The sequence below is a fragment of the Chelonia mydas genome, chromosome 1 (genome assembly GCF_015237465.2).
Source record: "Chelonia mydas isolate rCheMyd1 chromosome 1, rCheMyd1.pri.v2, whole genome shotgun sequence".
Classification (NCBI taxonomy): Eukaryota; Metazoa; Chordata; order Testudines; family Cheloniidae; genus Chelonia; species Chelonia mydas.
Window position 1 is genome coordinate 261,724,038 of NC_057849.1, and position 22,521 is coordinate 261,746,558.

Here is a 22,521-nt window from a genome sequence, read left to right on the forward strand (position 1 = left end):
TCTGTAAAAACTTTCTCTCCATGATTTCCTTCCCTTTATGGGGATTTCTGTCAGTCCTTTAAAATGTTACATTCTTCTGCCATTTCTCCATCAATCATAGAATCATAGAATAACAGAGTTGGAAGGGACCTCTGGAGGCCATCTAGTCCAACCCCCTGCCCAGAGCAGGACCAATCCCAACTAAATCATCCCAGACAGGGCTTTGTCAAGCCTGACCTTAAAAACTTTTAAGGAAGGGGATTCCACCACCTCCCTAGGTAACGCATTCCAGTGTTTCACCACCCTCCTAGTGAAAAGGTTTTTCCTAATATCCAACCTAAACCTCCCCCACTGCAACTTGAGACCATTACTCCTTGTCCTGTCATCTGCTATCACTGAGAATAGTCTAGATCCATCCTCTTTGGATCCACCTTTCAGGTAGTTAAAAGCAGCTATCAAATCCCCCCTTATTCTGCTCTTCCGCAGACTAAACAATCCCAGTTCCCTCAGCCTCTCCTCATAACTCATGTGTTCCAGTCCCCTAATCATTTTTGTTGCCCTTCGCTGGACTCTCTCCAATTTCTCCACATCCTTCTTGTAGTGTGGGGCCCAAAACTGGACACAGTACTCCAGATGAGGCCTCACCAATGTCAAATAGAGGGGAATGATCACGTCCCTCGATCTGCTGGCAATGCCCCTACTTATACACCCCGAAATGCCATTGGCCGTCTTGGCAACAATGGCACACTGTTGACTCATATCCAGCTTCTCGTCCACTGTCACCCCTAGGTCCTTCTCTGCAGAACTGCTGCCTAGCCATTCGGTCCCTAGTCTGTAGCGGTGCATTGGATTCTTCCGTCCTAAGTGCAGGACTCTGCACTTGTCCTATCAAATACTTTGGGGCCTGTAAAGAGGAGGGAAAAAAGAGGGTTATTGGGGTTCTAGAGAAAAAGGCATGGATGGTTCTAAATAACCTTTGGAAACCATTTCAGCCCAGAGTTCTGAATATCAAAATATTTGCACTATTCATGATATGTGATGCTGATTCACATACCTTCCTACCTTTCAAAGGAAGTAACATGATACTTAGCATGTATTAACTGACCAAGCTAGCATCTCTTGTGTTTAATTATGTCAAAAGCACACTGTCAAAGTTGTTGGATATAAAATCTGACTCTCTTATAACAAGTAGCATGTTTTAATTAATACTTTAGTACACTTTATACAAATATATATGCCCAATCATGTTCCCCTTAAAGTCCATGGGAATTTTACCAGTAGGTCAAATGGAATAGAATTGGACTTCTGGCATATCAATGACAAGACCACTGCTGAGTGATCATAAAATAAATCTTCTCATGTGCAGGCAGTAAATTGAAATTTACAAGAATCCTGCTCTTTCAAATACACTGCCTCCTAACAGGAAAGAAACGATACCATCACTCATGTCTAGAACACGCAAACACACCACAATCAGACACACAGTTGGTAGGCAGGCCAAAAGACAGTTCCCATAAATTGTTGCATAACCTAAATGCTGTTGGCCAGGAACAGCTATGTAGCAATCAGATGAGTGTGCTGTTAACCTAGCCAAGTTTAAAGGGGATCCATGGAAGGACTCAGGACTTTGTTGTAAATGTAGTGGCCTCAGGACAGGTGGGTATTATTATTATTATTATTTATTTAGTAATTAGAAATGTATAACTGATGATTCTGTTTCAACTTATCCTATCTCACAAGTCCCATAGGTAAAGTTACACATGTGCATTAGTGTTTGCAGGACTGGAGAATTAGACTGCAAGCCCTAAAGCTTCAGGGGAAGTATCGTATCTTTCTGTGGGGGTTGGCAGAACTTAGTGTACTGTGGGCTCTTTCAGAATACAAAAAATAGTACAGGTAATTAATAATACACTGTATATCTAAAACTTAATACACTTTTGGTATTGATCAACTGTTGTCTCAGACTTCCCATTTCTAACCGTATTGCAGCTTCCATCCTGCCTGTTAATTTAAAGGATGCATGGTGTATCTTCCTGTTTTTCCCCAGATACATCTTACTCCGAAAGTAAAACTGATGGAGTTGCACATTGTGTGCAGGGAACATGGGAATGAAGTTCTAAAGCAGGAAAGAGAGTCTTGGATCTTTTGTTATTAGAATAAGCCTTGTTGTGCAACAAAATCCGAGTGCTCTCAATGTCTGCCATTTTACTTACACTGTTCTGTCGATGGTCAGTGGGGTTCTGCGCCAGCACAGGGGATCATCAGCATAGAATCTCTCACAAATTCAGGGCCTACGTCTGATACTGAAGTTCAAAATGGTATCTCATATTTGTGTTTCCCCCCTACCCCATTTTGGCCTCCTCTTGATACAACTAGGAGCCCCGCAACTCTAGCCCCTTAGAACCAGATTTTAAAAAATCTGGTTCCACAATTGGGGTCAGATTTTCAAAAGAATTCAGGTGCTGAATTCTTTATTTAGTTGGAGCTGAGCTCTTTTGAAAATGTGACTCTTATTGTGGGTCCTGATCACTGAAAATCTGGCCCTAAAGCCAAGATTTTCAAAAAATAAGAGCTTTAAGTTGTGCTCTTAAATCTCTGTGTAAACACCTACTTGTGGCCAGTTTTTCAAAAGTGTTGAGTGCCAGCAGCTTCCATACAGGTCAATGGGCCCCTTTGAGTGTTCAGCCCTTTTAAAATTCAGGCCAGTTATTTAGATGCCTAATTTTAGGTTCCTATTTAAAAAAAAAAAAAGAAGAATCTCATCCAAACTGTTTTCAGAATTGGTTTAGAGAAACCGTGTTTTAGATTATGTTTAGAAACCATTTTCAAACACGATGCTTTTTTCTAGTGCAGGTAAATAAAAACCTGTTTGCTAATTTCCCTTTATTGACTCCCATTGTGTACGATAAGTAAAATTGTAAAAGATGTTTGAAATTGCTTTAGTCTACAGAGAGCTCGCCGAACAATAGTAGCATGAAATATGTTATTGGTTTCCTTGTTTGTGGTGCTGATGGTGTCATTCTGTCACATGATTCATATGTTTCTCTTTTCAAAGGTTTCAGTCTGTCTCCCCTTTAGTTCCAGAAGTAATGATGTCACCAAAGTTCAGGTACTTATATTTGAGTGGAAAGAATCTTGTGATCTAGGAGGTTATAGTTCCTGTTATAAATCATGCTGTCCAGAAGGATCAATCTGCATCCATCCCTATTATGGTGGTTAGCTTTTCTTTGTTTCTTTATCTTTTTACCCTGAGTACCCCTCATACATGGGATTTTAAAACAGTGGGCCCAGCTGTCCAAAAAGGACATTAATTAACGCCACAAGTCTAAATTAGTCCTACTCCAGAGTGTAAATCCAAACAAGGATTTAGTGACAGAGAGCATGTAAAGTGTTCATAAATTTCAGGCATAGTGGATGGGTGAGCCAAAACAGTGTTACAAGTGTTCCACAACCCAGCTTGAAGAGGCCAGGAGGAAAGATTCTGGTTGACACAGCAGACAGCACTTGTCAGGCAGTCCGCTAAATCCTGAGGAATCAAGGAAGTACAAAAAAAAAAAAAAGCAAACCTCACTGCCACTCAGGCCACACCTAAAGGAAGCCTTGTCAGGGTCCCTCAGATGGTCCAGGAACACTAAGTATTGTATTCAAAAAGTATTGTGATACGTAGCCTGCTTTAGTAAGCACTGCCACTTATTAAATGCTACACTCGTTCTACAAATGAAGTGATGTGCACAAAGGGCCAGATTCTCCACTCGTGTAAACCAGCATAACTCCATTGACTTCAGTAGAGCAATGGCATTTTACAACAGCTGAGTGTTTGGCTCAAAATCTTTTTAAAAGACTCTCGATCGTGATAGTGAGTTTCATCTTAAAGAATCTTGCTGTGGTGCTTCTCACTGTTGTGCAGTGCTACAGATATAATTGAGCAGAACATAAATAAAAGATGATAAATCCATGTCTCTACTACCATTGATTCATTTGCTTTATTAGTTCATGGACCTGGTAAAGAGACCCAGTCATCTCCAAAATCATATTTGTAAAATTATTTCATGTATTAGCTTTGCCACTAAAAATGATTAAGAAATATAAAACTGAATCTCTTTGCAAATAAAATTAATATTGCATGAGTCTTCCTGCTTGATTTTTTTCTCAGTTTCCACTACCATCCCCAAATTAAGAATTCCAGAAACAAGGTCTATCATGTGACCCAGTGTTTTCCATCAGTCTCCATGTCCCCAATACCTCTACATCCCGCTTCACTCCCATGGTCAGTCTATTCCGCCTATCCCAACAGCAATACAACCAGCCAGTTCAGCCTTCCGGAAACCACTCAGTCTCAACCAATTAACCCTCTCCCACTGGAACAAACCACCCAACTTCTACCCAAGTTTTCACCCTCTGGGGAAATCATTGAACCAATTTGCACTCCCTCGGCGAACCATTGAGCAGCAGCACAATGCCATTTTCTCTTTCTGTCTCTCACACAGTTTCATTTAGAGTAGACTAATAATAATAATATACATATATGTCTCTGTCCTCTCTTACAGACTAGCAGCATGGCATTACATAAAATACTTAAGGAAATTGATCCTATGGTGAAAGGTAAGCCTCACTTTTTGGGGGCGTGCAGAGGGGTATGAAGCCCCTGTAATCCAAATATTGTCTTTTAGCACTGATAATTGATGGGATTTGTAGGACATAGCATTATACTGCTGCTTCATGGGCCAACAACTGGGCAGAAAAACATCACACGCCCCAGTAGCTTATCATGGAGTCAGGAACCAATAAGTTAGGCAATGAGGAAAGTAGAAGAATACAATTACAAGTAAGAGCCTTCCCTGCTCCCACCCCACCCTACTGTTAATTTTTGTTTTTACTTGGACATTATTTATTTATTTATGCCTTTAATAATTATTTATTCCAGAAAGATTCTCCACAGACACACAATCAATATTTTTGCCTTTACAAAATGTCGTAACATTTCATTTGCAAAATTTTGGTTAAGCAACCATGATGAAATGTTATGCAGATAGAAAACCTGAAGCTTGCTTTCCCTTAAATGCAATCTTTAAAATCTTTTCCAGAAGCTATACCAGTTGTGGAAGCAAATTACACAGAACAATATCTCAGTCCTTATTTTCCTGAACAGGGATCGGGTGAGTAACAATGTGTGTGTGTGTGTGTCTATATTGCATATCGATTAAGTGTAGCTAAGTGATAACTTATTTCTTACCTAGACAAATTAGAAGACTGGGCCAAAAGAAATCTGATGATGTTCAACAAAGACAAGTGCAGAGTCCTGCACTTAGGACGGAAGAATCCCATACACTGCTATAGACTAGGGACCAAATGGCTAGGCAGCAGTTCTGCAGAAAAGGACCTAGGGGTTACAGTGGATGAGAAGCTGGATATGAGTCAACAGTGTGTCCTTGTTGCCAAGAAGGCTAATGGCATTTTGCCCTGTATAAGTAGGGGCATTGCCAGCAGATCGAGGGATGTGATCGTTCCCCTCTAGTCAACATTGGTAAGGCCTCATCTGGAGTACTGTGTCCAGTTTTGGGCCCCACGCTACAAGAAGGATGTGGAAAAATTGGAAAGCATCCAGCAGAGGGCAACAACGATTAGGGGACTGGAACACATGACTTAAGAGGAGAGGCTGAGGGAACCGGGATTGTTTAGTCTGCGGAAGAGAAGAATAAGGGGGGATTTGATAGCTGCTTTCAACTACCTGAAAGGGGGTTCCAAAGAGGATGGATCTAGACTGTTCTCAGTGGTAGCAAATGACAGGACAAGGAGTAATGGTTTCAAGTTGCAGTGGGGGAGGTTTAGGTTGGATATTAGGAAAAACTTTTTCACTAGGAGGGTGATGAAGCACTGGAATGGGTTACCTACGGCGGTGGTGGAATCTCCTTTCTTTGAGGTTTTTAAGGTCAGGCTTGACAAAGACCTGGCTGGGGTGATTTAGTTGGGGATTGGCCCTGCTTTGAGCAGGGGTTTGGACTAGATGACCTCCTGAGGTCCCTTCCAACCCTGAGATTCTATGATTCTATGATTCTTCTGTCTATAGCTGTACTTAGGATACTGAAAGTTGCCTTTCTGACATGAGTGGCCTCATCACTCATAGGGAGCCTATCAAGTTTTGCGTTCTGTAATAATAATAATAATAATTAATAATTAATAATAAGTAAGTAAGGAGAATGTGTGCATTTGAGCACCTAAAATGCAGGAATTCTGTGGAGGGTTTAACAAAACTCCTGACAAACCCTATGGAGTTGGTTCACGGTCAGGATTTATTGGTAACACATAGGGATAAATTTTAGACAGTAGCTTTTTATACGTAAATATCTTGTATGTTGTGAAGGCTATTTGTTTAAAAAAACAAACCCATGATATAATACTGAGGGATAATAATAATGTCATACTGTAACAATTTGTTTTAATGATGATTTCATGCTTTTCATTCATGCTGCTTAAAAACAGGTCTCTGGATCCCTATCTGTTTTTCCTGACATGAATTCAGAGTTGCTATACCTTCCATTAGCAAGGGAGCTATCTATTTGATGGCTTTTCCCTTGTAGAAATTGGTGGGAAACAAAAAAATATATATTTAAAAATATGTAGAAAAATCATTTTAACTTTTACATTTTGCCTCCTTCTCCCTCTTTGGGTTAGTGGATCAAAGATGACAGCTAAGACTTTCAAAATTTCCACAAAAAGTTTTGTTGCTGGTCTCCAGCTTGCCAACTTTTGTATTAAATAATAATAATTGAAGAGTTTTTATTGTTGAAATATATTGTATTTCACTATTAAAAGAAAACCCACTCTTTATTTAGAGTGAAAGTAGCTTCAGAGTAGAGTGTATACAGATATAGTTCACATACCTATACCAGCCCAGGCACTATGGAGGAACAGATTTAAAAAATCTGACCTTGTATTTTTTTTCCCCTCAGCCTCTAACTGTGGGCACAAATAGTTCCAGGCATAATTGACTTCAGTGGGACTATTCATGTACTTAAAGTTAGGCACAGGCTTAAATGCTTTGCTTGTTCAAGGCCTGTCTGCAGAAGTAGAGGTTAACAAGGAACTTGAAAATTCATTAGTAGAATAAGGTTTCTGAGATTTGGCCTGCAGCCTTTAGAGGAGTTATACACTTCCTCTTTCACAGTCCTCAGCTATTGTATCCCATATCCAAAAATAAACAACTTTGTAGAGATTTGTAGATTATATTCTGCTAGGTTTTCCTGGAAATGGCACTAGCTAAAGGAAGAATGATTAAAGCAATGACTAAAGGAAATGCATGACTAAATGCATTTATCTTTGACCTTGATTATTGTTTTCTTAGACTTGGACTGGACCAATGTGTCCCAACCTCTAAAACATTTCATATCCCAGAGACTTTTTCTCCCTCCTGCCATCCTCAAACAAATGTGCTATATAGGTGCAACAGCAGGGAATGGGGCAATCTCTGGGTGTCAGCTTCCCAAGGTGGTGAATAGGCCGAAAGTGAAAGAAAAAAAGGCCCAGCGAAGAGGTGAGGAGTATTGGAAACTGGGAGGGAGATGAAGGGGTAAAACGTGTCTAGAAAATTGAATGCCATATTAACATTAGAGATCATCAGGCAGCTGACAATCCCCAGAGCAAGACTGTTGGGATCTAATTATTATTTGTATTACAGTAGTGCTTAGGGGTCGGTTAGGTGCTCTATATGTACATGGGAGGAGACACTGCCCTTGTCTTTAAGAGTTTACAGAGTAAGTAAGCAAGACATTCAAAGTGTGGGCAAAAGGAAATATTATTATCCCAATTTTACAGATGGAGAATGGAGGCTGAAAAAGATGAAGTGACTTGCCCCAGGTCACACAGGAAGTCTGTGACAGGGTCAGGTTTTGAACCCAGAGACCCTGAGTCCCACATATTGAAACTAGGTGCAGTAGAGGGGGCCTTCCTCTTGATTTTGATAGAACTATACTATCAAATGGGAGGGAGGGTGGTCCTGTGGTTAAAGACAGACCTGGGCATCAGGAAATTGAGGTTCAGTTCCAAGCTCCACCACAGTTGTCCTGTGTGACCTTGGGCAAATCACTTAACTGCTCTATGCCTCTGTTTCCCCATCTGTAAAATAAAAATAATAATACTTCCCTGCTTCATAGGGGTGTTGAGACTAATTAATTAATGTTAGAGGTGCTCAGATGCTAAGGTATTGAGCTCATTAGAAATTATTATAAATTAAATAAATAAAAGCAGCATTTACTGATATTTAATTGAAGTTATAATGTATGTTGCTCATCTACCAAACCTTGAATAGTCTAAATTTTGTTTAATCTGAAGGCTATTTGATCAGTTGTGCTGTTTCAAATATCATGGTAAATCCAGTTGAGATACTAGCAGAATAATGGATATATGATCCAAGGCCAAAATGTTCAAAGCTGCATGCCTAAAATTAGGCTACTAAATCTGTACTTAAGCTCCTAAATAAGTGGCTTGGTTTTCAGAGGTCCTAAGCATCCACAACTCCCAGTGACTTAAGTTAGCCATCAAAAGTGGGGGTAAACTGTAAAGACAAAAATCAGGGTATTGTATTGTGTGATGAACTGTTTCCTCTAAATCTGACATGCACATTCATTACAGTGATGATTTCTTTCCCACTTTTTACAGTAAAGCTGCCTGTTACAGCCTCCATCAAGCAAGTGGGAAAATGCTTCAGGTAAGAGAACATTACATTTGACTTCCAGAATTTCTCCTGGAGGGGAAAGAGTGATCCCAGCTTGATTTTTCAAAGTCCCTCTTTATGATGTGGAGAGGGAAGTAGACTGAAACACAGATTAAAGTCATTCACCAGGGGAAGGATGATCACCTTTTGGAAGATGATTTTCAGAGCTGCTGGTGGTGGTGGTGGGTTTTTTTCCCCCACCAATCTTTTTTCTTTATCTGACTTTCTCTTCTTCTGTCATTTTGTCTTGCCATTTTAGGCCCCAGTTCTGCAAATCCTTACACATGTGCTTAACTTTAAGCATGTGATTTGTCCCACTGAAGTCAATGGGACTACTCACATACTTACAGGTAAGACATGGACTGTCTTGGCAGTGAATTCTGAAGGCTGTATTCTCTTATGGATGTGCAGGACTTTTATACCAGTAACACTGACACTCAGTGTTCATTATGTACATAAATACCTACATATTGATAGGCTATTAGTTCCCTTTGCTTGTTCAATATGCACTGTAAGCTATTCCTGGGTTGGCAATGCCTGGTGGTATCTTATTCAAAAGTAGAATCAGTGCTACTGGTAGCCAGTCAAATTGCAGGATGGCAGAAAATTATTTATTACATTTGAAAGAGGATAAAGCTTCGGCCAGTCAGCATCCAATTTATTTATAAAAAGTACCATATGCTTTAAAAAAAATACTTTTATGCTCACGCTGGCTTGCATGAGTGGCTAATGATAGACTTGTCTAAATCTATAAGTGTGCAGCAGAGAAAGAACCTTCACAAGAGCCAGACCAAGACTTGAGAACTCTTTGATTATTATTCTTATTACTATTATTGTTGTGGTAGCATCCTAGAGCACCAGTCATGGACCGGAATCCCAGCGTGCTAAACACTGAACAAACACAGGAGAAAAAGCTGGTCCCTGCCCCAAAGAGCTTATGAAATAAGGTTAACCACTAAATTTTCTACATTCAGAGTTAAAGCAAAACCCACCTCTTCGTTCAAGCTTTCCCGCAATAGTACCTTATGTCTCATACTTTTGTATTAAAAAAAAATAAAAAGAACCTAAGTCTGTCTTCCCAGGAAGGGAAAAAAGAAATATCATTGTTCTTGTTTTTTACTCTTGTGCTACTCTGATGATTCTCCAGTACTCCTGGGACGGGCACCAGTATAAGATCCTGGATGGATGGTGGCCAAATGTCATTTGCATCAGTATCCATCAGATAAAATGATTGAGCCACCACAGTTTGTTTTGTACAGTTGAACTATATGGGAAAATGCCTCACTTTAACTTGGCATTAATGTAACAGCAGGAAATCCTCCAGCTGTAACAGTGTCCTTTTTCGTGTCATTATCTTTTTATATATATATATATATATATATATATAGTGTCACAAATTAGTCTGGAAATAAATTAATTACAGGCATGAACGCCATCTCTTTCAGCTCTGAGAGACTGACTCAGGGTGCCCAAGACAACATTCTTGAAAATAATTGTTTGCCACTGGGATTAGGAGAAAGCATGTCCCAAGATACAACCCTACCTAAGAGAGCAAACCTCTCTTCACCGTTCTGCAAGATGACATCCCGAAGTGTAGAGAAGCACCAAGGCAAAAGGGTCACCAGCTGCACAGAAAAGACAGTTACCTGTACGAAAGGTTTTTTATATGTTTTTAATTAAAGTATTCTAGGTGCCAAAAGACAACAGGATTTGCTTTTGTTTAGTGCATTCCCTATTCCAGATATCTCAAAGCCTTTTACAAAGCAATGAGATAGATGATGGAAGTGCAATGATTGTGCTGAAAAATACAGGAACCATTAGGTTTTCAGCAATAACTTACATGCCAGAGGATGTCAGAACTGGTTTCATTGAGTAAATTGACCAGGACACAGGAGATGAATCTATCTTTTCTACTGGATGTTAACCTCTGCCCGATCTCCAGCGCCCCCTGCAGGGCTGAAGCCGGGGGAGGCGTGGGGCTGAAGCCCTGATCCCCCATGCTGCCCGCGGGCTGAAGCCCCGATCCCTGGCACCCCCCCGCGGGGTTGAACCCGGGAGGCACAGGGCTGAAGCCCCAATCCGTGGCCAGCGCCCCCCGCGGGCCTGAAGCTGGGGGGAGGCACGGGGCTGAAGCCCCAATCCCTAGCACCCCCTGTGGGGCTGAAGTCCAGAGCCCCGAGACCTGGTGCTCCCTGTGGGGCAGAAGCCCTGAGCCCATGGTCGGCAGAGTTGAGGACATGGAGGGCATTGCTTCCCCCACCCCAAAGTGCAGCGCAAGAGCATGGCAGTCCCGGGGGCAGCTCTACACCTCCCCGAGTCCCCCCACAATCTCCTCTCCCCGCCCCCTGGCCAGGTTGGAGGCAGGAAGCCAGAGCTGGGCAGTGTGGGGCAGCTGCTGCTCTGGCTGATGCCATGGAGCAGGCAGCGGCAGCATTCCCTGGTCTCCTGCTCATGCCCCAAGTTGAAGCTGCTCCTCGGCTCCCAGCCCCCTTTGCTCCCACAGAGGCAACTGGTAAGAGCCCCCTGGGTGGAGAGAGCCGACTCCATGGCTGGTAGACCCCTCCAGGAACAGTGACGGCATGGGAGTCCTCCCAGCACACAGCCCCTAGCCACCCCGCTCCCTGCACCCACAGCCACCCCCTGTGTGCACACCGCCCCAGCTACCCTCTGTCTGCACACAGCCCCTAGCTACCCCCTCCCTGCACCCTAAGCTGTTTTCAAATTTTTTGAGCTAAGCCCCCCACCTTTGAGTTATAATTTAAATATATAAACTCCCTCCCTGGACCCCACCATGCGGAGATGGCTCAAGCCCCGCTGACCCCTGACCCCCCTCCAATAGAAATCAAACTACGCCTATGCCCAAGGCCCCTGTCCCAAGGCGCCCCCTTCCCCTGCTGGGCTCTGGAATTTTTATAGCATGTTGAGAGGGGCCTGCATTATATATATATACAGTATATTGGGCTGTAAAGCATGTTGTAGATCACTTCTTGTACTGGATGCACCCACTGCTGCCAGACTTTCCATTTCTTGTAAATTAAACTAAACTATCAGAGCAGGTTTCCATTTCACTAAAACCATGTGTCATCTTAGCTAATAAAGAATTCACACATGGCTGATGTGGTGTAGCTTTTTTTCCTTTTTGGCCCAGATCTGGATCACAATGCAAAGAGCAGTTCAAACAGGGAAGAAAGAAAAGTGAAGAGGCCACCACTGAAAAGTGCAAGGTCCGGCCAAATCAGGACAACAAACCAAGAAGCGAATGTTAGGATGATCAAGTCCTGCCAGACACAAGAATCATTGCAACTTTCTCTCCCTATAGTGCCTGGTGCAAAGGGCAGGCAATCCAATGAAAAGTGTCATGAGGGTGAACCACAGCCAAAAGCCTTTGGCCAGCACCGGTAGGTGAAGAAGAGTCCAGTTACTGAACTTGCCTATCCAGTCAGTGATACGTTGAATGTACATTGTGGCATGAACAATGAGGGTGTCAGCACTAACAGAAGCAAAAGTTCTTGCTTTATTTCTAAGCCATACACAGCTGAGCAACTGAAATATGAGGGATCTCACCCTCTCAGGGATCTCTCCATTCTCACTGCACATCAGCTTACTTCTGAGTCTCTCCTGAGTAGAAACTTCCACTTGACTTGTGGTCTATCAGATGCATTGGTTTTTGTAATGCAAACTCCTGCCCAGTAGGAACTGAGCTAAGAACATAGCCCTCATTTTTGTTTGGCATCTCAAGCTAATCTTAACTCTTGATCCCTGATATACACATTGAGAGGTTTATTCGCCAAGCCACTCAACCTATCTTTTGAGACTGACATGCGTGTCTCTTGATCTGTGTTAGATAAATTGGAGGGTCATAAGCCATATAGATTATAATAATTGTCACCTGTCATCCGGGAGAATCCCATTGCACTTTACAATCATACAAAATCTGTGCACAGGTATCATGTTATTGACAATGGAAACCTGTGAGTTGATTTGCAACCATTTATGAGGCATGCTACTATACAACAGTGTAGCACAGGAAGTGCAAAATATCTTGTATCCAATTGAACTCTAGCTGTTCAAATTTCCCAACATGTTCAGTTTTCCAGCATGCAGTTTGGCTAGGACTGCCCTCTCATAGAATCATAGAATATCAGGGTTGGAAGGGACCCCAGAAGGTCATCTAGTCCAACCCCCTGCTCGAAGCAGGACCAATTCCCAGTTAAATCATCCCAGCCAGGGCTTTGTCAAGCCTGACCTTAAAAACCTCTAAGGAAGGAGATTCTACCACCTCCCTAGGTAACGCATTCCAGTGTTTCACCACCCTCTTAGTGAAAAAGTTTTTCCTAATATCCAATCTAAACCTCCCCCATTGCAACTTGAGACCATTACTCCTCGTTCTGTCATCTGCTACCATTGAGAACAGTCTAGAGCCATCCTCTTTGGAACCCCCTTTCAGGTAGTTGAAAGCAGCTATCAAATCCCCCCTCATTCTTCTCTTCTGCAGACTAAACAATCCCAGCTCCCTCAGCCTCTCCTCATAAGTCATGTGCTCTAGACCCCTAATCATTTTTGTTGCCCTTCGCTGGATTCTCTCCAATTTATCTACGTCCTTCTTGTAGTGTGGGGCCCAAAACTGGACACAGTACTCCAGATGAGGCCTCACCAGTGTCGAATAGAGGGGAACGATCACGTCCCTCGATCTGCTCGCTATGCCCCTACTTATACATCCCAAAATGCCATTGGTCTTCTTGGCAACAAGGGCACACTGCTGACTCATATCCAGCTTCTCATCCACTGTCACCCCTAGGTCCTTTTCCGCAGAACTGCTGCCTAGCCATTCGGTCCCTAGTCTGTAGCGGTGCATTGGATTCTTCCATCCTAAGTGCAGGACCCTGCACTTATCCTTATTGAACCTCATCAGATTTCTTTTGGCCCAATCCTCCAATTTGTCTAGGTCCTTCTGTATCCTATCCCTCCCCTCCAGCGTATCTACCACTCCTCCCAGTTTAGTATCATCCGCAAATTTGCTGAGAGTGCAATCCACACCATCCTCCAGATCATTTATGAAGATATTGAACAAAACCGGCCCCAGGACCGACCCCTGGGGCACTCCACTTGACACCGGCTGCCAACTAGACATGGAGCCATTGATCACTACCCGTTGAGCCCGACAATCTAGCCAGCTTTCTACCCATCTTATAGTGCATTCATCCAGCCCATACTTCCTTAACTTGCTGACAAGAATGCTCACTACCTCTTCTTTATCTCTACCTCTCAATGGTTTGTACCCCAAAACTAAGTCAAAACCCAGTACGGAGCAGTTCAGCTGAGTGTGGCCAGCACTGGATTTAGCCAGTAGTACAAGAAATCTCCGTTGATTATATTTGTATGCTTCTAGAAAGAGTTATTAACTACGATATAGAATTGGTAAAATACTTAGAATGATAGCTAGATTGATTTGATAGACAGAATTGGAGGACACAGCCACCAGATGGTATTTTGCAGACATGGCTATAATACAAGTTGAATAGGGTGGACTGAGATACATGTAAGGCACTGACTGACATGTTTTGTTTTTCTATACAGAGCAGACCTGGCAACTTGTTCAAATATGAAAGGGAACGTGGCCAGGCCTACATTATCATGCAAAAGGATTTTACTGGCCCAACATGACGACAGAGAAACATTCCGTCCAGCCTCTTTGCTATGTGCCATAAAGAAGACATCAGCAAAAGGCTTATTGTGCAATATTGAGACCAAGGCCATGGCTAAGAGAAAAGCTCTGGAGCCTGGGTCACAGACTCTACTTACAAGTCCTTCCAGTCGCAACTGGGTGAATTTCCTGTCAGGCTTAGAAATTGATGCAAATGTTGTGAAAAATGGTACCTTACAGGCTAAAATATATAGCCAGCCAGGCTCCATTCAGACAGGACACCAACACTGGGAAATGAGTGGCTTCACATCAGATACCCTGAGGGATTAGGACTCCAGTCCCGGGGAAACCCTTTGGAAGGAGTGCTCTGCAAATGCAGCAGAAGTGTATACAGTGCAAAGGAGTTTAGCCTCACATTGTCCTGAAAGACAGATTCTAGATTTCCGGGACCTCTGAGTGACAGCTAAAGAAGGCACAGCATTTAAATTTCTTTTCTAATTTTTAATTGTCAGCAAATTTCAGACATAAAAAAACCCAGTTGAATCATCTGACTTCTTCGGAATTAAAGTGATGTCTGACCAGAATGGAAAATTAAAAAGGGGAAGGATTTGTGTTACTCAATTCAGACCCTACCAGCCACTTTAAGAAACAGTGCTGGTGAATCCCCAAGGGAATTCCATCCAGTTCTGTACTGCTGAATGGTGCTAGTCACAGATTAGGAGCTTTGGGGATATATAGGGAATACAGATCAGGGACTGGCTATGCTAGAGTGTCTGGGGAAGTAAAGGGGAATGTTGTCCCGCTGTGAGGCAAAAGCATAAAGCAGAAGTTTATTCTAAAATTAAAAAGCTAAAAGTAAGTAAAGTGCCTTAAAAAATTTCATCTTGTCACAGGCCTTGCTATGGGCTGCATCCCAGATGAGACTAGAACTTCTGTCTTTGTTGCTGTCCATCTAATTCATTTTGCTTATGCCAACTTAATATTTGTTCCTTCCCTGAGATGGACCGGGATTAATCCCAAGGACACGAGCTCAGGGTTTGAAAACATCAGTAGAGTTGGCTAACCAGTGCTAAGTGCGGAGATGCTTTTCTCAGTACTCAGATGATACCTGTGTCCACTGTATCCCAGAACCTCGCTGTGCATTTAGTGTTTGTTGTGACTAGAATAAAGGTGTGTTGTTCAAACATGTGACCCAATGAGAAGAGCTCAACATATGGTACAATGAAGCAATGCATGTTTCTGGTTTTATTCCTTGAATTGACATACAGTGTGCCCCACAAAATAGAAATTATTAGACATTCTTACAGTCAGTAATCTGAACAGGAAGTTTGCTGCAAACCCCAGGTCTGGATTTCCATGTAATTCCTAATTGCCTCAGTTAATGATAGGCACCGTAGGAAACCTTCAAGTAGTGGGACAGATCCTGAGCTGTGACCAACGGGGCTCAGTGCAGCTCCAGAGCAGACTGTAAAGGTGACGTTTGAACCCTCCTGATCATTGGGCAGCTCAGCACCAGGCCAGTCTACCGGCACAGATTAGATCAGCCTACATTAATCTGCACCAACAGTCAGCAACCTCCAGGGCCTATTCTGGCAGGCACAGCTCTGAGGCAGGATGGCCAGCAAGCTGCAGCAGCCGTACACCACCAGAGAGGATTCCTCTCTGTACAGGGAATCTTCAAGCAGCCAAGGAGCATTCCCACGCAGCTGAGTAAGCTGGCTTCAGGGCAGTTTTTCAGGGAGGTTCAATGAGAGCATGGCATGCAGTTTGTGATGAATCCTGGAACAAGAGTAGCGAGTTATATGAGCCTGTGGTGCCCGGGCTCCAGCAATATTCAGGGCACAGGGGCCCGGCTCCACCAGTGTTCAGGGCTGGATCTCTCTTCCAGCCCAGCCTGGCGTCCCTCACCTGGAACATCCCCCAGCCCCGCCTGCCGCCCCCGCATGCCTCCCCCAGAGCATCCCTGCCTGCCCCCTGGGCAGCGGGCAGCTGTCCTGCCACTCTGCGCTTTGCTCGCTCGCTGGCCGCTTCCAGCTACAAAAGGGAGCAGCGCCGGTGGCAGGCTGAGGCATTTGGGTGGAGCTTCAGAGGAGTGAGTGTCTGCAGCAGCTCAGGGAGCCCCAGGTGGCTGCTCAGCCTGCTTTGGGCTTTTTCTTTCCCTTCCTCTCCTCTGCTTTTCTTTTCTTTTGCTAGTTTCCCTTCTTTATGGCTGTAGCCAGGGCACTCCAACCCCCCCACCACCACCACCACCACGTTTTCTCCTCCCCATCTCCACTCTGGGGGGAGAAACTTGGGCTGTTTTCCTGTCTCCTCGCTGCAAACAACTTCACTGCTTCTCCTCCTCCCCCCCTCCCAGCTTCTTTCCCCTCTGTCTACCCTGGGTGCAATGTAGCCTTCTGCTGCCCCGTGGCCAGCAGGACTTCTCTCTGCACCTCCCGCAACATGAGCAGCTCCTTTCAGGGCTTCTCCCGGATGCAGCTGAAGTCTCTCCCCCACCCTCCCAATCTCTCTCCGGAGTTGAGGGCGGGGAAAAGTTTGTTGACTGTCAGTTTCCCCTCTGAACTCTTGTTGCTCTTGTTTTTGAATGAGGATTTCTTGCTCCGGGGAAGTGTAACTCCCTGGACCTGAGAGGAGCCCTAGGAGCATGTGCAGTGACAGTGGTGCAATAGAGGGAAACTGTTAAACACTTGCTGTTTCCAGTCCATTTTTACATTATTTTAAAAAATATAGATTGTCTTACAAGGCAGGTGGGGGGAGGGGGCAGGACTTGGACCCATTCTGGGCACCACCAAAAATTATACAAACCTGACTGCCCTCTCCTGGAAATGTGTATCTGTTAGCGTTGTGGAAAATATTCACGCTCACATGAAATGTGGGTCAGATAATGGAGAGCCCCAAAGGGATATTTACTCAGCTTTATACCACAACAAACACAGCCTCCCTGTGCCGTCCGAATGTCACAGTAACAAGCAGCATCCAAAGTCTATAGATTTGACTCCCTCCTTTTGTGTACTGAGCAACAGGATATTGTAAATAAACAGGATAATGATGTAACTGTAGCTGCTTCGGCTGTATCCTGAGCCAGTAACGATCTCAAGATAGCTCATTTCAGTTCAAAGGTTCAAACCTTTACACACTCACTCCATGCATGTGAGTAGTGAGATCGGTATATGAAATGTTAGGGCCTTATCCTGTAAAGACTTACAAACATGAGTAGCTTTACAGCCTTTGCACAGAAAGTTCACACTTGCTTCTCTCCAGCTGGCAGTTCCAGCAGGTTTTCCTGCAGTTGAGAGAAAACATGAAGTGGGTTAGGTCCAGCATGCAAATGTTGCTGACAGTATTGATACCTCACCAGGATAACAAATTACAGTACCAGTTTAAAACGATGGTACATTTAATAGGAGGTCATGCCCTGCCCCCCACACACTCCTCACTGGCCTTGACTCACCCTACCTCCAGGTATAGCAGCCTCAACAGCAGTGGCAGATTTGGGGCTGCTACCCACACACTCTAGGGCACCTACCTTTACTCAGTTCCTAGGACTCGAGGCATAACCTGGTGGATTTACAAACCTTCCCCCTTTCCCAGTTCCTAGGGCTCTGGGCAAAAGGCACCTACCCTTACTCAGTTTCTAGGGCTCAGGGCCATCCATACCCAATTCTTAGGGCTCCTGGCATAATCTGGTTCATTTAAGTACCCACCCTTACCCATTTCCTAGGGCTCAGGGCATACTCTTCTGTGCGTTTCCAGGATCTTTTTACCAGTGAAAGAGCTTTACACAGTAATATCCTTGTCCTCTATTTATGAACAATTACCAAGCAAAATACACATGCTAAGCATACAATGCTGTGCTCGCCAATCCTGATCACACAGTTGGACTTTTCCTGTTGCCCAGGCAAGTTCAGTCTCATCTTGGTTCTGGTTGCTTCACGTCACAGTCATGCAGAGGATTCTTTGCAGCTCTGCTCTCAGGCTGTGTCTTCGGGGGTGAGTCCTTCTTTCAGGTCTTTCCTTCCTATTATTCTTTTCCCTTTTCCTTTTTTTTTTCCTTCCCTGCTGGTCTCCATCTTGGACCTCAATTTATCTAGTGAAACTTGAGTTCTGCTTAGCTATACCTTAACCAATCGTTTTACGAAAATATTAGAAAATAATTCTTTGACCAATCCTAACATATTGTGAAATAATTTTTTACCCATTCATATTTCACCATCTTAGTTGATTTAAATCTTGTAAAATTAATTATGCAACAGAAACAATCAAAGAAGTAGACAGAAACCATAGAGATAAACAATATAGATTTCACACCTACAACTGTTGATAACTGATTCCTTGCCAGGTAGAGTGCCATCAAACAAAGTTTTCTTGAAACATCTTAGGAGGTTCCTTGCTTATCTGGCGATGGTGCCTTCTTACCAGCCCAATATTACAATGTTTTGACATAATTTAGAAGGAATGTGAGGATGTTACCTCCTGAGTCTTGGCACATGGCTGCTGCTCTCCTACTATGGCTGCAGAAAAAGGCCTCAGGGCAAGGTACCTGGGGAATCCTGCCTCCATCAGAGGAACACAAACCCAGCCTCCTTGGAAAACAAATAGTGAAGCAAAGCAAGCAGTAAAAGATATGGCCAACAATGACAATAAGTAAAATGTAACATTTCTAAGTCACCTACCTCCTCTGCTGATTCCAGGTGGTTATTGTGGCCTTCACTGAGCCAGGACCTGCTTTGCTGATACACCTCAAGCCTAACTGCATGGAACATCCCCTTTTTTTCTTAATCCAATGCATCATCTGAGACAAATCAGCATTTTCACTTGTGATTTGAAACAGGATTGGAATTCAGGTCTCCAGTGGTGAAAGGACAATGTAGTAACTCACCCTGTTCTTTTTCCAGCTTCTTCCTGTTGTAAATGCCCTTTATTTGGGGAATATTCTTTCATGTCACTTGTTTTATACATGCTTCTATTGCACTTTTATATTCTCTAGTTACTGGTCTTTTTCTTAGGCCTTGTCTACACCTGCAAGTTTCTGTGCAGTAAAGGAGCTTTCTGCATTGTAACTCCCGAGGCGTAGACGCTGCCAAGCCACTTAGTGCCCAGAAACTGCGCAGTTGCAGTGCTGTAAAAAACCCACCCCGACGAGAGGCGTACAGCTTTCTGCGCTGGGGCTACAGCGCTGCGGTGCCAGTGTAGACACCTGGTCGATTACAGCGCTGGGATTGGCCTCTGGGAGGTGTCCCACAATGCCTGTTCTTGCCTCTCTGGTTATCGGCTTGAACTCTACTGCCCTGCCATCAGGTGACCCACCGTGAGCCCCACCCCATACATTCCTTGGGAATTTTGAAAGTCCCTTTCTTGTTTGCTCAGTGATGCGTGCAGTGGTCTCAATGCATCTTTCCAGGTGATCATGCAATCCCCCACTTGGAGCAATGCAGAGCTGCTGGACCTCATCAGCATTTGGGGAGAGGAAGCTATCCAGTCCCAGCTGTGCTCCAGCCATAGGAATTATGTGTGACGTTCTCCTCTGGTGTTATCCAGACCGGTGATCTGCTAGGTGACTCCAATTCTTGACTCTGGGAGCCAGCCTTACCCTGCTCTGCTGTGAGAACTCCCACTCCTGGGCTGTTCACGCACGGCCTCTGGCATGTAAGCTGCTCCTTGGATTGTGCAACCGAATGATACTAGCCAATATCTCCGGTCCCAGACACAACTCTAGGAACCTCCGTCTTGCAGTGTCCGGTTATGCCTGCTGGATACTGCAAGCTTATATGAGTTCATCAATTTAACAAAGAAATTGATATGCACCAGGCTTGTTATCCCAAGCGGAGTCTCTGACACACTTCAAACCAAATGCACTGCTTCACGTAGAATAAACAAACAAATTTATTAACTATGAAAGATAGATTTTAAGTGATTATAAGTCAAAGCATAACAAGTTGGATTTGGTCAAATGAAATAAAAGCAAAACACATTCTAAGCTGATCTTAACACTTTCAGTGCCCTTACAAACTTAGATGCTTCTCATCACAGGCTGGCTGGTTGCTCTTCAGCCAGGCTCTCCCCTTTGATCAGCGCTTCAGTCACTTGGTGTGGTGTCTATAGATGTAGGTGGAAGAGAGAGAGAGAGCATGGCTAATGTCTCTCCCTTTTATCATGTCCTTTCTTCCCTCTTGGCTTTGCTCCCACCCCCCATCCCCTGCTTCAGAGTCAGGTGAGTATTACCTCATCGCAGTTCCAAACTGACCAAAGGAAGGGGGGTGACTCCCTCAAGAGTCTAACAGATTCTTTTGTTGCTGCCTAGGCCAGCGTCCTTTGTTCCTGTGAGGCTGGGCTGGGTTTGTCCCATACCTGCCCTGATGAAGTGTGAACTGCCTCTCTGCTCTTGGAGAGTTTTTGCCTGGGCTTATTTTAAGCCATGAGGATACATTTTCACCCTCATAACTACTTACATGAAATTAGAACCTATAACATTGCTATAACATTACTGTAACAATTACTATAACATCACTATAACAACCATGCCCAGTGCATCATGAACCTTCTGAAGACACCCAACATGACAAACTTTGCATTGGATACCACACAATCATTTTATAAAGATGAACATGGCAGTGTAGAGTGTTCCCCTGAGGTACAGAGCTTCACTTTATTATACCTATGGACAGATTTTATGATGCGTGACAGAAAGGGGCCATAACTGAGACACACTGCAGTGCAGGGTCAAAGTGAAGGCACTGCGGGACACCTACCACAAGACATGGGAGGCAGATCACCTCTCCAGTGCTGCACCCATGAGCTGCTTGTTCTACAAAGAGCTGAACACGATACTCGATGGCGACCCCACCTCCACTGCGAAGGCCATTGTGGATACTTTGTTGGCTCACATGCCAGTCGAGGGTGGACCAAGCCAAGAGGAGGAAGTCTTGGATGAGGGTGTGGAGGGGGACCCAGAGGCAGAGGATCATAGAATCATAGAATATCAGGGTTGGAAGGGACCTCAGAAGGTCATCTAGTCCAACCCCCTGCTCGAAGCAGGACCAAGTCCCAGTTAAATCATCCCAGCCAGGGCTTTGTCAAGCCTGACCTTAAAAACCTCTAAGGAAGGAGATTCTACCACCTCCCTAGGTAACGCATTCCAGTGTTTCACCACCCTCTTAGTGAAAAAGTTTTTCCTAATATCCAACCTAAACCTCCCCCACTGCAACTTGAGACCATTACTCCTCGTTCTGTCATCTGCTACCATTGAGAACAGTCTAGAGCCATCCTCTTTGGAACCCCCTTTCAGGTAGTTGAAAGCAGCTATCAAATCCCCCCTCATTCTTCTCTTCTGTAGACTAAACAATCCCAGCTCCCTCAGCCTCTCCTCATAAGTCATGTGTTCTAGACCCCTAATCATTTTTGTTGCCCTTCGCTGGACTCTCTCCAATTTATCCACATCCTTCTTGTAGTGTGGGGCCCAAAACTGGACACAGTACTCCAGATGAGGCCTCACCAATGTCGAATAGAGGGGAACGATCACGTCCCTTGATCTGCTCGCTATGCCCCTACTTATACATCCCAAAATGCCATTGGCCTTTTTGGCAACAAGGGCACACTGCTGACTCATATCCAGCTTGTCGTCCACTGTCACCCCTAGGTCCTTTTCCGCAGAACTGCTGCCGAGCCATTTGGTCCCTAGTCTGTAGCGGTGCATTGGATTCTTCCATCCTAAGTGCAGGACCCTGCACTTATCCTTATTGAACCTCATCAGATTTCTTTTGGCCCAATCCTCCAATTTGTCTAGGTCCTTCTGTATCCTATCCCTCCCCTCCAGCGTATCTACCACTCCTCCCAGTTTAGTATCATCTGCAAATTTGCTGAGAGTGCAATCCACACCATCCTCCAGATCATTTATGAAGATATTGAACAAAACCGGCCCCAGGAGCGACCCCTGGGGCACTCCACTTGACACCGGCTGCCAACTAGACATGGAGCCATTGATCACTACCCGTTGAGCCCGACAATCTAGCCAACTTTCTACCCACCTTATAGTGCATTCATCCAGCCCATACTCAGAGGTCAGAGATGCATGCAGCTTGGAGCTCTTCTCTACTCTGGGGGAGGCTAGCCAGTCACAGCTGTTGGATCTTGGCAAAGTGCAAACAGGAGAGGAGGTCCATGGTAAGTGGCTTTGATTTTGGGACTCGCT

General features: G+C 44.2%; 1 protein-coding gene across 13 annotated transcripts in view; it reads left to right on the forward strand.

Moving 5' to 3' along the window:
- AGBL3 (AGBL carboxypeptidase 3) overlaps positions 1–15,582 on the forward strand; it is a 57,418-nt gene extending 41,836 nt beyond the window's left edge. For 9 of the 13 annotated variants that reach the window (XM_037883977.2, XM_037883947.2, XM_037883969.1 and 6 more), the window contains 8 exons: positions 3,035–3,088; positions 4,527–4,581; positions 5,064–5,135; positions 7,322–7,510; positions 8,635–8,683; positions 10,135–10,337; positions 11,838–12,087; positions 14,267–15,582. In XM_037883977.2, the coding sequence (XP_037739905.1) occupies positions 3,035–3,088; positions 4,527–4,581; positions 5,064–5,135; positions 7,322–7,510; positions 8,635–8,683; positions 10,135–10,337; positions 11,838–12,087; positions 14,267–14,663 (1,269 nt within the window). In that variant the 3' untranslated portion in view covers positions 14,664–15,582. The remainder of the gene's footprint in view (positions 1–3,034; positions 3,089–4,526; positions 4,582–5,063; positions 5,136–7,321; positions 7,511–8,634; positions 8,684–10,134; positions 10,338–11,837; positions 12,088–14,266) is intronic. The other 4 variants (XM_037883982.1, XM_037883959.1, XM_037883999.1 and 1 more) reach the window with 4 other exon arrangements.
- The last annotated feature ends 6,939 nt before the right edge of the window (positions 15,583–22,521 follow it).